Source organism: Cervus elaphus, chromosome 11, assembly GCF_910594005.1.
Source record: "Cervus elaphus chromosome 11, mCerEla1.1, whole genome shotgun sequence".
Classification (NCBI taxonomy): domain Eukaryota; kingdom Metazoa; phylum Chordata; class Mammalia; order Artiodactyla; family Cervidae; genus Cervus; species Cervus elaphus.
In genome coordinates, this window is record NC_057825.1 from 32819712 (window position 1) to 32834815 (window position 15104).

Below are 15104 nucleotides of genomic sequence, written 5' to 3' on the forward strand. Positions count from 1 at the left end.
GCACTTAACACACAGTTTCCCTAATCCTTCCAGTAACTCAAAGGGGGAGAAATCACTAGTGTCATTTTATATGCCATGAAACTGAGGCTCAGAGACAAGGCTATTTATTTATCTGGTAAATGGTAAGCCCTGGATTCAAACCCAGTTCTGTGTGCCTTGATAACCTCTGTCCTTCCCGGTATTCCAAACAGCCTCCTGATGCTGGTTGAACATAGCAATAAGGCAGATTCTGACTCACCGTCAGAAAGAATTGCCTCACAGTTGGAACTGTCTCACACAGAAAAGGGTCATCCCACAGAACAAAGAGTCCTTTTATGTCATAAAGTATTCAGAGGCTAAATGACTGTGTCTGTCTTCAGTGTAGAAGAAGGATTCCTGCAGTGGGAAGGGGGTTGGATTTTCTGGTTTCTAAAGTTCTGTCCAAACCTAAGATTCTGTGTTTCAACGTAGGTTAAAAAAAAATTATCCCTAACTACATTTAGATGTAACATAGTTGCATCTTAATATTCAAGCATGTTATGTTCATTTCAGTCTTCATGTAGAAAAACATGTTAAAGTTTTTCCACATAGCCTTTGGTAGAATTTCAGTTCTTAACTCCTCTTGTAGCTTTCTATAATGAGATTAAATTAAAAAACCCTATTAGGGAATTCCCTGGTGGTCCAGTGGTTAGGACTCAGCGCTTTCACTACCGTGGTCCCAGGCATTAAAAAAAAAAATCCTATTAGACTACAGATATTTTTCCAGTCTTGAGAATTTTCTTGAGCCTTTCTTAATATTAGTGTCAGGGAGCTGAGAGTTACTGACAAGGAACAGTAGACTTTTGTAAAAAAGCAGCATGGCTTCTGTGGGCTGTACACATTACACTGTTAATGAAAATAGCTAAAAAAAAAAAAAAAGAAAGAAAGAAAATAGCTATAGTTAAGTTTTCTGAAGTTATCTTGGTTCTATGATCATTTACATGATAGCAGTACATACTGGTCTCTAACAGTGAAGTAATGGATCCTCACATTCTTTTTTGTTGTTGTTTTTTCTTTTTGCGGTAAAGGCGTTTAATAGAAGATCTACCCTCTTAGCAAATTTTTAAGTATACAGTACAGTATTGTTGATCATGAGCTCTTAGTTGTACATTTTATTTCCAGGGCTTATTCATCTTGCATAGATGAAACTTTGTAACACTTTGATTAGTACCTCCTCATTTTCCCCTCCTCCAGCCCTTGACAGCCCTCAATGCAAATTCTACTCTCTGCTTCTTTTTAATAATTTTAGATCTCACATGTAAGTGAGATCATGCAGCATTTGTCTTTTTGTATCAGGCTTATTTCACTTAGCATAATGCCCTGCGTGTCCATTTCTGTTGTTGCAAATGGCAGGATTTCCTTTTTTTAAAGGCTGAATAATATGCCATTGTATGTATATAGTGTTAACTGCTCAGTCGTGTCCAACTCTTTGTGACCCCATGGACTGTAGCCCGCCAGGCTTCTCTGTCCATGGAGATTCTCTAGGCAAGAATACTGGAGTGGGTAGCGGTTCCTTTCTCTGAGGAAATCTTCCCAGCTCAGCTTCGAACCTCAGTCTCCAACATTGCAGGTGAATTCTTTACTGTCTGAGCCACCAGGGAACCTTTTAAAAATCCATTAGTCCATCATCAGATATTTAGATTGTTTCTATATCTTGACTGAAGTGAATCACGCTGCAATGAATGTGGGAGTGCAGACACCTCTTCAAGTTCCAGATTTCAAATTTTCAGGTTACATATTAATATTACCCTATCAAATAGTAACCCTATTTTTAATTTTTTGAGAAACTGCCATATTGTTTCCATAGTGGCTGTACCAGTTTGCATTCCTGCTAACTGTCGAAGGATTCTCTTTTCTCCAGATCCTTGTCAATGCTTGCTGTCCTTTGTTTTTTGATAATAGCCATCCTAATAGGTATGAAGTGATATCTCACTGTGGTTCTGATTTGCCGTTCCCAGATGATCAGTGATGTTGAGCATCTTTTCATGTGCCCATTAGTCATCTTCATGTCTTCTTTGGAGATATGTCTATTCAGGTTCTTTCCCTATTTCCTAACTTGAGTAACTTATTGCTGTTGAGCTGTAGGCTTGGAACTTCATGTTCTTAATCCAATGCTCAAATGCTTGAATGAAGTAAAGAAGTTATTGAAGGACGTTAATGAAGCCAAGAAGGACATGGGACATGAGGAGATTATAGAAAAGAGATAAGACTAGGGAGGTGAGGGGCAGAGAGGCAGGTAGCCCAGGAGACCTGGCTTTCCTGGCTCACGCTGTCTGGATGGACTAGTGGTGAGGTGTGGGTATTTGGGAGGCAGACAGATGGAGACTCTCAGAGTGGGAACCTGCATGCAGTTCATTGGTGTAACAGTTCTTCCCTGTGTCAGAATGACTATACTGTACCATATTTTACCCTTGAACTGAGAAAAAGGTAGTTGAATCATGGATTACCCATATTGCAATATGTGGAATATTTTAGTAGGTTGAACTTTATCATAGTGCCTCTGAGCTGTAGTCACTAGATAGTAAAGTCAGATAGCATCAATTTTTGTCAGAAAGATATGTCATGCAGCTCACTTCCTAACACTAAATCTTTGCACTGTATCATTTCTAAAATATGGAACTAATTTTTTTGCAAACCCCCAAAATATAGAAGATCCAGTACATATAGGTTTGGCTTGATAGGTACAAGAAGTAAAAATAAGAAGGTATACTTTTCAGTTCTTACTGCTAGAAAGGTCATATTAACAATGAACAAAGAGAAACCTATAAACATTGTGTACTCAACAATTTAACCGCCGATACCCACCACCCCAAAATAAAAGTGCTAGGAACACTTAGCTCTTGATGTAGGAAGCAACTTTTATTTTTAGGCTTTATGTGCTCACTTAAAATTGGAAAATGGTTTAGTACAACTTTAATGCGAGAATATTAATCACAAAAATTAAATACAAGTTATTTACTTAACAAGTACTGTGAACTTACCTGGTGCAAAGCATAAAAACAAATAAGATACAGTTTCTGTCCTCTAGGAGTTTACAATCATTTGAGTTAGAAAGCAAGATTGTGAATAGTATAAGTAGTTTAAGAGAGTGAGTGAGGGCTTGGTGGCTCAGTGGATAAGAATGCCACTGCAGGAGACATGAGTTCAGTCCCTGGCCCGGGAAGATCCCACATGCCAAGGAATAACTAAGCCCATGTGCCACAATTATTGAGCCTGTGCTCTCGAACTCGAGAGCCACAACTACGGAAGCCCGAGTGCCTTAGAGCCCTCGCTCAGCAACAGGAGAAACCCACGCCACAGTTAGAGAGCAGCCCCCCACTCTCCGGAACTAAAGAAAAGCTCATGCAGCAGCACAGACCCAGCCGGGTCAAAAACAAACAGATAAATAAAATAAAAATTCTAAAAAAAGACAAGTTCATATTCCTTAATTGTTAACGGCTACAAAGGCCAATTTTTTTCTTTTTCTTTTTTAAAGAGTGGGTGACAGGGAAGAAAAGGGTAAGCAAGAGTTTGGAATGTGGAGTCTACAGTTCCTAACGGAATCCCTGGGGCCCCTCCACCCCCACAGGTTGAGATCAGTGATAAAGAGGCCCAGTGGTGTCTTTGGAATCATCAACTGAGATGGCCAGAGGGAAAGGCTGTACCAAATTTCTGTTCTGCTGGGGCAATGTTGGCTACTGGTGTCAGCCTGGGCCTGCAGTTGGCTTCAGAAAGGAGCTCCTTTGCTCCTCCTACTGCCCCAGGAGAAAGAGAAGAGGTGGGTGATCCACACCCACAGTCCCTGGAACACTGAAGGATTTTGGTGACAGGTTAAATTATAATCTTTATAAATGATTCCTCCAAACTAAACATGCTGTTTTGCCATTAGTTTATAGGAACACAGGATACAGCTTTGCGAAAATATCTTTGGATGATTGAATAATAAGCACAGACATTTCTCCAGGCAAGAATATCAGAGTGGGTTGCCATTCCCTTCTCCAGGGTATCTCCCCTAACCCAGGGATCCAACCTGGGTCTCCCATAGTACAGGCAGGTTCTTTACTATCTGAGCCACCAAGAAAGCCCCAATGCCCTAAGAATATTAACAAAAAGCAGGAGTAGATATTTTCAACAAGAGGAAATAAAATTGGCTAATAAATATTCAACTGCATGCACAAGCAAAAGACTGTAAATTAAAACAATCCAGTGACAGATTATTATTATTATTATATATATTTTTGCCCATAAAACTGACTTAGATTTAAGGTCTGTTTTTAGGTCACATCTACTGGCTGGTTTGCTCAGTTGGTTAGTGTGTGGTGCTAGTAAGTTCTTTCAGGTCACCAAGAAAAAGACATGGCCTAATTACTTTTGTTCAGAGTTTTGTAAACTGTATTCAACTAGGCGAAATATTGATGATGGTTTCACAAAACCAACAACAAAAAAATGGTGCCAGTGGTATTTTTTTCCTTTGAAGATGTATTATGTAGGAAAAATAGTCTATTCACATAATGATTATTATGTAATAATCTGCCTTTCAGAATGAAATTCACAGGAGAATTCATATGGTAGGGCTCACATTTATAACTTATGTGCTCTCCCTGTGTTATAAATATAAAAATTGTTCTATGGCCCAATAAGTTTGGCAAATCCTGTCTTAGTGACAGGCTCATTGCAAAGGAGGTCCATGGACACAGTTAGAGCAGACACCCAGATGCTCAGGGTCACGGGGCTCCCCAATGCCTCGATCCCAGCAAAGCCTGGAGCTCGCTCATGATTATCCGAAATCCAGAGCAGCTCTGGAGACCCTCCTTCTCTGTGAGTGTTCACGCTCTCTCAGATTGTCACCGTCCAACAGAAAACTTTTCTATTGGACTTCTGTGCCAGGTACGCTGAACAGTGGCCTCCCCAGTGTCCAGGGCTGGTCCCATTTGAAGCAGCAGAGATGGTTATGATTGGAGCACAGTGGCATAAATCATCATGACTTTGCTGGAAGAATTGCTGAGAATCTTTTCCCCCAGTGGACATAGCACACAGCCACCCCTAGAAGGTTGCAGGGCTCAGAGCAGTGGCCAGGCTAGAACCACCCTGAGTAATTGCACTTGAGATGAAACTGTGCCTTCAGCATCTTCTATAGGCCCGTTGGGGTACTGTCAAGTCAGAAATTTCTGATTGAAACTTTAAGCATGCTCAGCAAGAGTCGGGTGTGGCTTCAGGCAGCTCCTGGCTCCATCCCAGGCCCCCTGCCCCAAGGGCCAGACCTGCCCTGCATGGTGCTGAGCACTGACAGGTGGGGAGGTGGGTACTTGCCCACAGTCAGTGAAGTGCGAACCATAAATTGTGGGAATCAATTTACTGAGAACCTTTGAACCTGACTTCTGAGAATCTACTGTAAGAAAGTAAAATACTCCCAATATTTTACATGCAGTACTTCCCACCATTATTTTATAATATTGAAGATTATCAAAGCAACATAAATGTATTTGTACGTGTATAAATGTATATACTGTAAGGAAATAATAAAACATTGTGGTATATGATAAACATATTTCACATATGGTAAATTATAATATAAAAATATTATGCGCCATTGTGTGCTTAGTCGATCAGTCTTGTCCTTTGACGACCCCATGGACTGTAGCCCGCCAGGCTCCTCTGTCCATGGGGATTCTCTAGGCAAGAATACTGGAGTGGGTTGCCATGCTCTCCTTCAGGGAATCTTTTCAACCCAGGGATCGAACCCAGATCTCCCGTACTGCAGGCAGATTCTTTACCATCTGAGCCTTTGTCCAGACCTTTAATTTGCCTCTAATGATAAATTTTCTAAGAATTCAGGTAGAGACACTTGTTCCTAAGGTTCCTCCAATATGACTTCAGAATAAATGACTAGGGACCTTCGGGCGTAATAAATTGTACCAGTACCAATTAGAATTATTTTTTTTAAACTTTAGATTCTTGAACAACAGCTTCAGCAAATGAAAGCAACTTATCAGCTAAACCAAGAGAAGTTAGAGTACAACTTCCAGGTGCTGAAGAAGAGAGATGAAGAAAGCACAGTGATTAAGTCCCAGCAGAAGAGGAAGATCAACCGGTAAGCTTGAATGCAGAATGTCTTTCTTCTGGGCCTTTCTGTACTGAAAAGAGGGATGGGTGTGTAGTCTTTCGTAGGAGTAGAAATTGTTAGAAGTATAACTGATTCTTAGGGCTTCCCAGGTGGTGCTAGTGGTAAAGAAGCCGCCTGTCAAAGCAGGAGATGATAAGAGACACGGATTCGATCCTGGGGTTTGAAAGATCCCCTGGAAGAGGGCACGGCAACCCATTCCAGTATTCTTGCCTGGAGTATCCCCATGGACAGAGGAGCCTGGTAGGCTACAGTCCATGGGGTCACAAGAGTCAGGTACGACAGAAACGACTTAGCTTGCACGCATAACTACTTCTTATTAAAAGAGGTGTTTTTTGTTTTTTTTCTCTTGAAAACAGGATACATTCAACCGGTTCAGTCCTCCTGACCCCACAGGCAGTTTACAGCAAAAAGAAAAGAGTTTACAGCAAAAAGTCTGTCTCCCATCCATCTTTTGTCTGGGTCCTCTGTCCCACCTCTGGATTCGTTTCTTTTGCTTTTTCCAAAATTTCCTTATGCACATACAAGCAAACACAAAGTTTCATGCCCATCTGCTTTTACACAACTAATAGCATCCTATACACATTGTTCTGTATCTTCAAGATGTTTCCATACCAGTTCATAGAAAACATTCATGTTATTTCTTAAGCTGTTTCATAGTCCACTGCATAGATATGCTAGGATTTACTCAACCAGGCCCACACTGCTGTGCTTTTTATTGACTTCTAAACTCTTGCTGTTGCAAATAGTGCCAATGTAAGTATTAGGTTGGTCAAAAAGATCATTTGGGTTTTTCCAGGACATCTTACAGAAAAACCCAAATGAACTTTTTTTTGCCAACCTAGTACTTATGTCATTGTGTCACTTTGTGTGTGCTCAGGGCTATCTGGAGAATAAATCTCAACTTGTAATTACAGAAGCAGTACATGTGCATTATACAAAATTGGAAAATACCTCAAGTGAAAGTAAGATAAAAACATATGTGCTCAGTCGTGTCTAACTCTTTTTGACCTTACTGTCTATAGCCCACCAAGCTTCTCTGTCCATGGAATTATCCCAGCGAGAATGCTGGAGTGGGTTTCCATTTCCTTCTCCAGGGTATCTTCCCAACCCAGGGATCAAACTTACATCTACTGTGGCTCCTGTGTTGGCAGGCAAATTACCACTGAGCCACCAGAGAAGCCAAGATAAAGACATAAAAATACCATATTCTTACTATCAGAGATTAAGTATATTTCTTTCCCTCTCTCTATTAATATATAGATATAACATCATACTGCAACTCTTTTGTAATCTCTTTCTAAAAAGTCAATAACCTCCCGCTTTTTATTTCAGCAAATTTCATTTCATCTAAATATCTGGATCAAATTCATATTCCCCCAGTTGCCCAAAGACAGTGGTAAAGAACTCGCCTGCCAATGCAGGAGACCCTAAGAGACTGTGGGTTTGATCCCTGGATCCAGAAGATCCCCTGGAGAAGGAAATGGCAACCCAGTCCAGTTTTCTTGCCTGGAAAATTTCATGGACAGAGAAGCCTGGCAGGCTACAGTCTATGGGACCGCAAAGAGTCGGACACGACTGAGCGACTTAGCATGTAGCATCCTTTACAATGAAAAGTGTTGGTCGCTCAGTTCTGTCCGACTCTTTGCGGTCCCATAGACTGTAGTCCTCCAGGCGCCTCTGTCCATGGGATTTCCCAGACAATACTACTAGAGAGGGTTGCTGTTCCCTTCTCCAGGGGATCTTCCTGACCCATGGATCAAACTCAGGTCTCCTGCATTGCAGGCAGATTCTTTACCACTGAGGAGTTTATTTAAACTAGTACCTCATCTAGATCCAGGCATTTGCATCATGTTGTTAAATTAAGTTCCTTAAGTCTCTCTGATCTATGAGATCCCCCCACCCCTCCACCTGCCAACCTCCTTTTTACATGATACTTATATACTTATTGTATCCTCTTCTCTTGATGTATGTGTGTGAGAGTGTGGTGGGGGTGAAACCAGTTATTCCTCCAAAAGTCCAGGTCAGTTATCTTATAGAATGTCTCAATTTTTGGATGTGAAAATAGGAATGATCAGTGTTTGTGTATGGGGGACTTCTGATTTGTTTTTGAAGATTTTTTTTTATGTGAACCATTTTTAAAGTCTTTATTGACTTTGTTACAATATTGCTTGCATTTTAGGTTTTTTGTTTTTTGGTTTTTTTTCTGGCCTCGAGCCATGTGGGATCTTAGCTTCCTGACCAGGGATTGAACCCACCTTCCCTGCACTGGAAGGTGGAGTCTTAACCTCTAGACTGCCAGGGAAGTCCCCAGGGATCTTCTGACAATTTCAGAATAATGCTTGAAAGGGAAAATTTTATTTTTAGAATTTTTAAATTGGAATTATGTCAGTCCTCAAACCTTCCTGTTCCTGTGTTAATGGGGCTGCTGTTCAGTAGCGTGACGTCTGAAGTCTGGTCTGGGTTCTGAAAGTCATGCCTTTGTTATTTCATGTGACAGATTTCCAGTTACAGGACTCCTATTAGCAGTGAGCTGGGCATCGGTGGCCCGCCTGCATTCGTCATGCTGTGGCCACGTCTCTCCTAGTGCTGGAGCCTTTGACCAACCCCTCTCCTGCCAGCCAGGTTCCCCTGGTGACCTGTGTGAAGCTCTTCCGTAGCACTCTTCACACAGTTCTGTAATTAACGTTTGTCTTTGTCTCTGGCTGCACTGATAGTGCTGTGTACTCAGACATATCCTTGTATTCATCTTGGTATTCCAACATATCCTTGGCACAAAAGAGACCTTTCATGTTTGATGAATGCACAAGTGAACGAATGAATGAGTTAGTGAATTCGTTAATAGTATCAGCTCTTTCAGGATGGGGCACTTATATATCATAGGCTTGTGGTGCAATATAAGTTTTTCCTTTCTGTTTTCCTTGTTTCTGAAGTTGAGGGAGGTTATTTCAATCTGTGAGTCAGCACTAGATGTGGCCCCCGACAAGTGCTTTGTTGAGGACGATTCAGTCACACTCTTGAATAAGAGGCTACCTCTTAGTGGGTCTTTGAAAAGACCCTGATGCTGGGAAAGATTGAGGGCAGGAGGAGAAGGGGATGACAGAGGAGGAGATGGTTGGATGGCATCACCGACTCAATGGACATGGGTTTGCGTGGACTCCGGGAGTTGGTGATGGACAGGGAGGCCTGGCATGCTGCAGTTCATGGGGTCGCAAAGAGTCGGACATGACTGAGCGACTGAACTGAACTGAACTTGGTGGGCTTGAGGTTCTGGATAGTTTCAAATGCATTTAGTTCTGGGTGATTCCATTACCGCCTATTGCTTTCCTTTCCTCAATCACAGTTGTAGCTGTGTTTGGGAAAGTATTTGGGAGGGTTTCCTGCCCCTTCCACAAGTCTGAGCCTAGGTTTTATAGAACTGAGTGGAGTAGATAGCAGATGGATGGATCATACATTGCAGCCTTAGTTCAGCGGTAGACTAACTTTTTTTCCCTCTTCTTCAACTCAGCCTGCATGATGTACTTAACAATCTGAGATCAAAATATAACAAGCAGGTCAAGCAATTTCAGGAGGAGAACCAGTCCCTAACCTCAGACTACAAACGCCTTGTGTTGCAATTCAAGGAGCTTCAGAAAGCCATGAGGTATTTCAGGGACGTAGGGTCCAAGGCATGTGCCCTAGGAGGGGGATTGTGGGAGATGAGCTGGTAGTGACAGTGATTTCATTAGTGTGTGATATCACCTGCTTTGGGGAGCTGGGCCAGGGCACCAGAGAATCTTTTGTGCTGTCTCTCCTGTCTCTTTACTTGCATGTCACCTGCCTTGTTCTCATAGGTGAGAATCGCGGGCTCGGAGATGGGGCCGGGCCCAGGGTTTCCCCCAGCTCTGCCTCAATTCTTGCCCTACTGCTAGCTGGGGGTGCATGTGGGGGACTGGTCCAGCCCTGGTGTCAGCTGACCACCATCAGTAACTCTCCTTCCTAGGCATTTTGCTCTCATTGATGACAAGCAGTTTCGGGAGATTTGGCTGATGAATGAAGAGGAGGCAAAGGACCTGATAAACAGAGCCTTTGATGTAGACAGAATCATCCATACCCATCATCTAGGACTCCCCTGGATGGCACCCAACTTCTGGTTCCTAAAGAACGTGGGGCCAATTTCTCAGCAGCAGCAGAAGTCCGCCACACAGATCTTAGAGGAAGTGCTGATGGAAGCAGGTGACCGGAACAGAGTCAGAGCGTCTGCAGGCTGGAGTAGAGGGGCCTCTGAGAATATGTATTCCCACCAGCAATCTGCCGTCTTGCACTTTTCAAAATCTTTTCATGTGTGTTATCTCATTTTACCTTTTGAGCAAGTGGTAAAATCTGGGTAGTACCATGATTTTTAGTACTGTTTTCTGACAAGGAATGTATAGCTTTAAACCTAACATTTGTAAATTTTAGTGAAGAAAAATTTTGGCTCTTGCCATCAGCTCCTCTTGCTGCAGCTCTTTTTTTTTCTGTGAAGCAGCTGCTTTCCCTACATTTTCATTGACTGTTTCTAAACTGCCGCAGGGTTAGAAACCATAGAGTAGATGTGTTAGAGCAAACTCTAAAATAAGAATAAATAGGTCCACGGTTTCTCTCCCACTTCCTGGTCAAGGCTGGATTTTGAGTCTTATGTTTCCAGGTAGAGAAAATTGGGAAGAGTGAGGCATTATAAGCTGGCCAGGAGCGGCAGAATTCTCCAGATAGTCTCTTATTTCAACCCCAACCCTCCCGTTCTTTTTTTCCCCCAACATAATAGGTTTTCATCAGCTAAAGTGACTTTAGTGCCTTGAAGAGGCCTTTGAACGTATACATTTTCTCAAGGAAAGTGGCTTGACTGTCCCTCAAAGTGAACCAGGCAGAGGAATCACCTTCTTTTTCTTTCTGTCTCTTCTGTGTCCCTTCGCAGAAGAGGAGGGGGCAGACGAGGACAGCTCAGGATCAGAGTCTTACCTGGACCTGCCGAAGCAAGTTTCAGCAATAACGACCCGCAAGATCTTGATGCTCCTGTGTGACGAGTCGGTGAGGCTGGGTGCCTGGCGGGAGGCTTTGCAACTTTCTGCCCTGGCTTCTCGAATGCCGCCTTGGATGACACTGGATGGACCAGAGGTGGCCTGGAGGCAAGAGTGGGCCTGCCCAAAGGATGATATTGTTGCGGGGGGACCCCTCCTGTCCAGGCTTCACGGGGTTGCAGAGAAGCTGTCATGCTCCAGAGCTGGCCTGGCTGGCCAAGGGGTCCTCCCTTCGTGGGTCAGCAAGGTGGGTCCATGCCAGCAAGGGACCCCTGCTAATTCATTTTTTAAAAAAATGCTAAAATATGCTCATCTGCAAGAGAAAGTGTCCCAGTCTTGCCCCCTTGCATCCATCTGACAGTAGGGTGGCCGCAACCCATGGTGGCCTTTCTCTGGGAGCTGAGTTTGCAATTACTTGGTGGGTATTAGGCCTTGGATGTCTTCACTCATGTTAGAAAACCCACTGGAATTGGTGTAATGATCTTGTAGGAGCTGGTTCAGCTAGAAGTCCGATTGTACCCAAACAGAATTGCTGTTTACTTAGGTCTTCGTTTCTGAGATGGGAGAGAAATGGTACAAAGATTGGCAGGCGCCAGTCCACTTGGGATAGTTCTTGGGCAAGACAGGGATCTCTTGCCACTGAGGGCAGCTCCTGCTGAAGGAGGAAGTTGACCGACTCTCTGCTCTGTCCGCCAGCTTGCTGCCTGCGGCCTTCTGTCCAAGGCGTTGTTCCCACTTCGGGGATGCACCCAGTCTTTTCCCCTCTCAGCCCCAACTGACAGATACTGGTTTCTGTTCTGGTATCTCCATCTCCCTCCAGCCTTCCTCTGCTCCAGATCAGCATCTACTGCTGTGTCCTGGAGATGTCTGGGGACTCTGTTGTTCAGTTGCTCAGTTGTGTCCGACCCTTTGCGACCCCACGGACTGCAGCACACCAGGCTTCCCTGTCCTTCACCATCTCCTGGAGCTTGCTCAAACTCGTGTCCATTGAGTCTGGGGACTAGCATTTGAGTGAAGTGACGTGGGCGGGAGGGAATGGGACTGGATCAGGTCTGGACTGTGGTGGGGAGCTCAGGTGTTCGCCCCTGTGGCCTGTGGGCAAGGTGAGTCAGCGCCTTCTGAGGATGCCTCAGTCCATCAAGAGGAATGGCTTCGTCCCTGAGAAGGACTCTTAGGCATCCCAGGAAGCCCTTCCTCTGGGGTGCCTGGCAGCTGCTCGATGTTTTGGCCCTGGGGTTCTTTCTGCTCTGCGGAGTCATTCCTGGCTCGTTGCCTGGAGGGGGATGGGCTGCAGGACTTGTCCTGAACCCAGTCTCTGACTGGAGATATCGTCTCCCTTCTCCTCAGGGTTTCCTCATAGAGAGCAAGCTGCTGAGCCTACTCCTGCCCCTGGAGAAGAGCGAGTGTTACCTGCTGAGACTGGACGCCATCTTCTCGGTGAGTACCCCCCAGGCTGAGTGGGTTGGGGGATCCAGTGTAACACAGCCCCCTGGGTTTTCCAGCACTGCCTCAGCCCTGGAGTAGCGCCTGGGCTCCCAGGGCTTCCCCAGCTCACCATCATATCCTTCCCTTTACCTACTCTCCATGCCAAGAATTGGCCTCAGAGTTGTGTCGGTGACTCCCATCCCACCCCTTCTTCTGCCAGCCCCTTTCTCATGGCCCAGCTCTCAGCCGTAGGTTCTCCCCTTCACCCCTAAACTCAGAGGCGTGTTCAGCTCCTTTTAGCATGCTCCTGCCCGCCAGGCCTGTATGGAGCTGTTCTGAGCATTGTTTCTCTGTTCTGATGTGCGAGTCTACACTCACTATGCTTTCCGGTGTTGAAAGACCTGTTCTCTGGGCCTTGGTAGGGGCCAGGGAGACTGAAGGGAGCCAGCCCCTGCTCTTGGGAGCCTAGGGACTTCTTAATATGGTGTTTGAAGCAGTCATTCTATTTTTTCCTCAGGCCCTTGGAATTGAAAATGAAGATGACTTATATAAACTGGTTAACTTCTTCCTCAAATACCAAACTCACCATTCACCTCCCAGCCAGGTAAGGTGAAGTGTAATTAAAAAAAAAAAGAGAGCATTAAAAATTCTCCTGGAATCCCCCAGAGGGACCTGCCACCTTTGACTAATACTTGTGATTCGGAAAGATTCCCTGGAGAAGGGAATGGCAGCCTACTCCAGTATTCTTGCCTGGAGAATCCTGTGGACAGAGGAGCCTAGTCAGCTACAGACCATGGGGTTGCAAAGAGTTGGACATGACTGAGTGACTAGCACTTTCACACTGGGAGAAATAGTGGGGATTTTGTATCAAAACAGCTTTTAGCACTTCCCCTGGCGTTGTTACTTTTTGTATTTGTAAAGGGAAGGCTAGCTAGCCATCAGATCCTGTTCTTACATAAGCCCAAGGGGTCTTTTCCAGGACCTTCCTTCAAAGGCCTTAGCCACATGAGACCTGGGCTCACCAAATTCTGAATATTTTGATTCATAACACTTTCTTACAACTATCTTGATCATAATTGACTATTTTGAGGAAGTCATCATGTTACAAATTTGTAAAATTTTAATATTAATATAAAAATTAAAAACATGGATTAAAAAAGGCTTTTAGTATTTTTTAGTGTCACAGTGAGTATGAGTATCCTGATAATGCTTCCAGAAAGAGTTGGCTGAGGGGACAAAACTGAGAAGCCATAAGAAAAAATAAGGACAAACTGGCTGCGTCAAAAAAAAAAAGTTCTGTAGATCAAAAATCGGTATAAGCAAAGTTAAGATATAGCTGACAGGAGGGAGAAATGTTTTTAATTCATATCACAGATAAGGGCTAATTTCAATATATAAAGAACTCTCATAAACCAATAAGAAAAACATCCACAACTCTGGAACAGACAAGGGATATGAACAAACACCTTTTAGAAGAGACATACAAATAACTTTAAAGCATATGAAAATATAATCAGGCTTTCTTATATTTAGAGAAATGCAAATTAAAAGGGCTCAAATTCAATTTTCACTTGTCAGGTTGGCAAAAATCCATAAGTTGGATAACAGAGAGTGATGGCTGAGGTTTGGGAAGCAGGCATGCTCATAGTTTACTGGTGTGAGTTTAAATTGTTGCAGCCTCTGTGGCAGACAGCTTGGTAGGATCAACTATAAAACTGTATAGTATACTTTAGCCTGTGCTCCTCTTCTAACATTTTATCCTATTGATGTACTCAATACAGTTGAAATGATGTGTTTATCATAGCTTATTCATCACAGCATTGTTTGAAATGACAGAAGATTGGAAATGATCCAGATTTCCATCATTAAAGAATCGATTAATATATGCTGCATCTACCCAATGCAGCTGTAAAAAAGAACAATGAAGTTCTTTAGGTATTTATGTGAAAAGCTCTCTAAGGTTTGTTGGTATGTGAAACTCTACTATGTATGTAGTAGAGTATCATTCATATGATATGAAATGGGAAGGAAAAGTGAAAGTGTGTGTGCTCATATGGATATATATTTCTTTGGAAGGATATATAAGAAACTGATAATGTTGGTTTACTGGTGGGAAGTAAACTGATTGAACTGTGCAGCAGGAGTAGAAGAACGTTTTAAAATTTAAAAATTAAAATTTGAACTATGATCGAGAGGATATTTACATCATGTAAGCTTTATACATATCAATAAAATGAACACCTGTGAACTGGATACCAAACTAGAACATTATCACTGGTGTGTGTGTGTGTGTGTTTAATGCATGCCCAGCATGCATGATCTTAGTTCCCCAACTAGGGATTGAACTCAGGCCCCTACAGTGAAAGTGCTAAGTCCTAACCACTAGACCACCAGGGAATTCCCCTATTATCACTGTTATGAAGCTCCCTGTTTGCCTCTTCCTGGTCCCATCTTCCTTCTTCTCCACTCTTTTCCTTCATTCTCTCTTTCTTTGTGTGCATGTCTGCATCTTTCTTTTCCAAAAC

The 15104-nt window shown here is 43.3% G+C and overlaps 1 protein-coding gene across 1 annotated transcript in view; it reads left to right on the top strand.

Annotated features, from left to right (window-relative positions):
• DRC1 (dynein regulatory complex subunit 1) overlaps positions 1-15104 on the top strand; it is a 31153-nt gene that overhangs the window by 12695 nt on the left and 3354 nt on the right. The window contains exons 8-13 of the mRNA XM_043917745.1: positions 5949-6088; positions 9627-9761; positions 10101-10333; positions 11052-11164; positions 12502-12591; positions 13097-13183. Of these exons, the coding sequence (XP_043773680.1) occupies positions 5949-6088; positions 9627-9761; positions 10101-10333; positions 11052-11164; positions 12502-12591; positions 13097-13183 (798 nt within the window). The remainder of the gene's footprint in view (positions 1-5948; positions 6089-9626; positions 9762-10100; positions 10334-11051; positions 11165-12501; positions 12592-13096; positions 13184-15104) is intronic.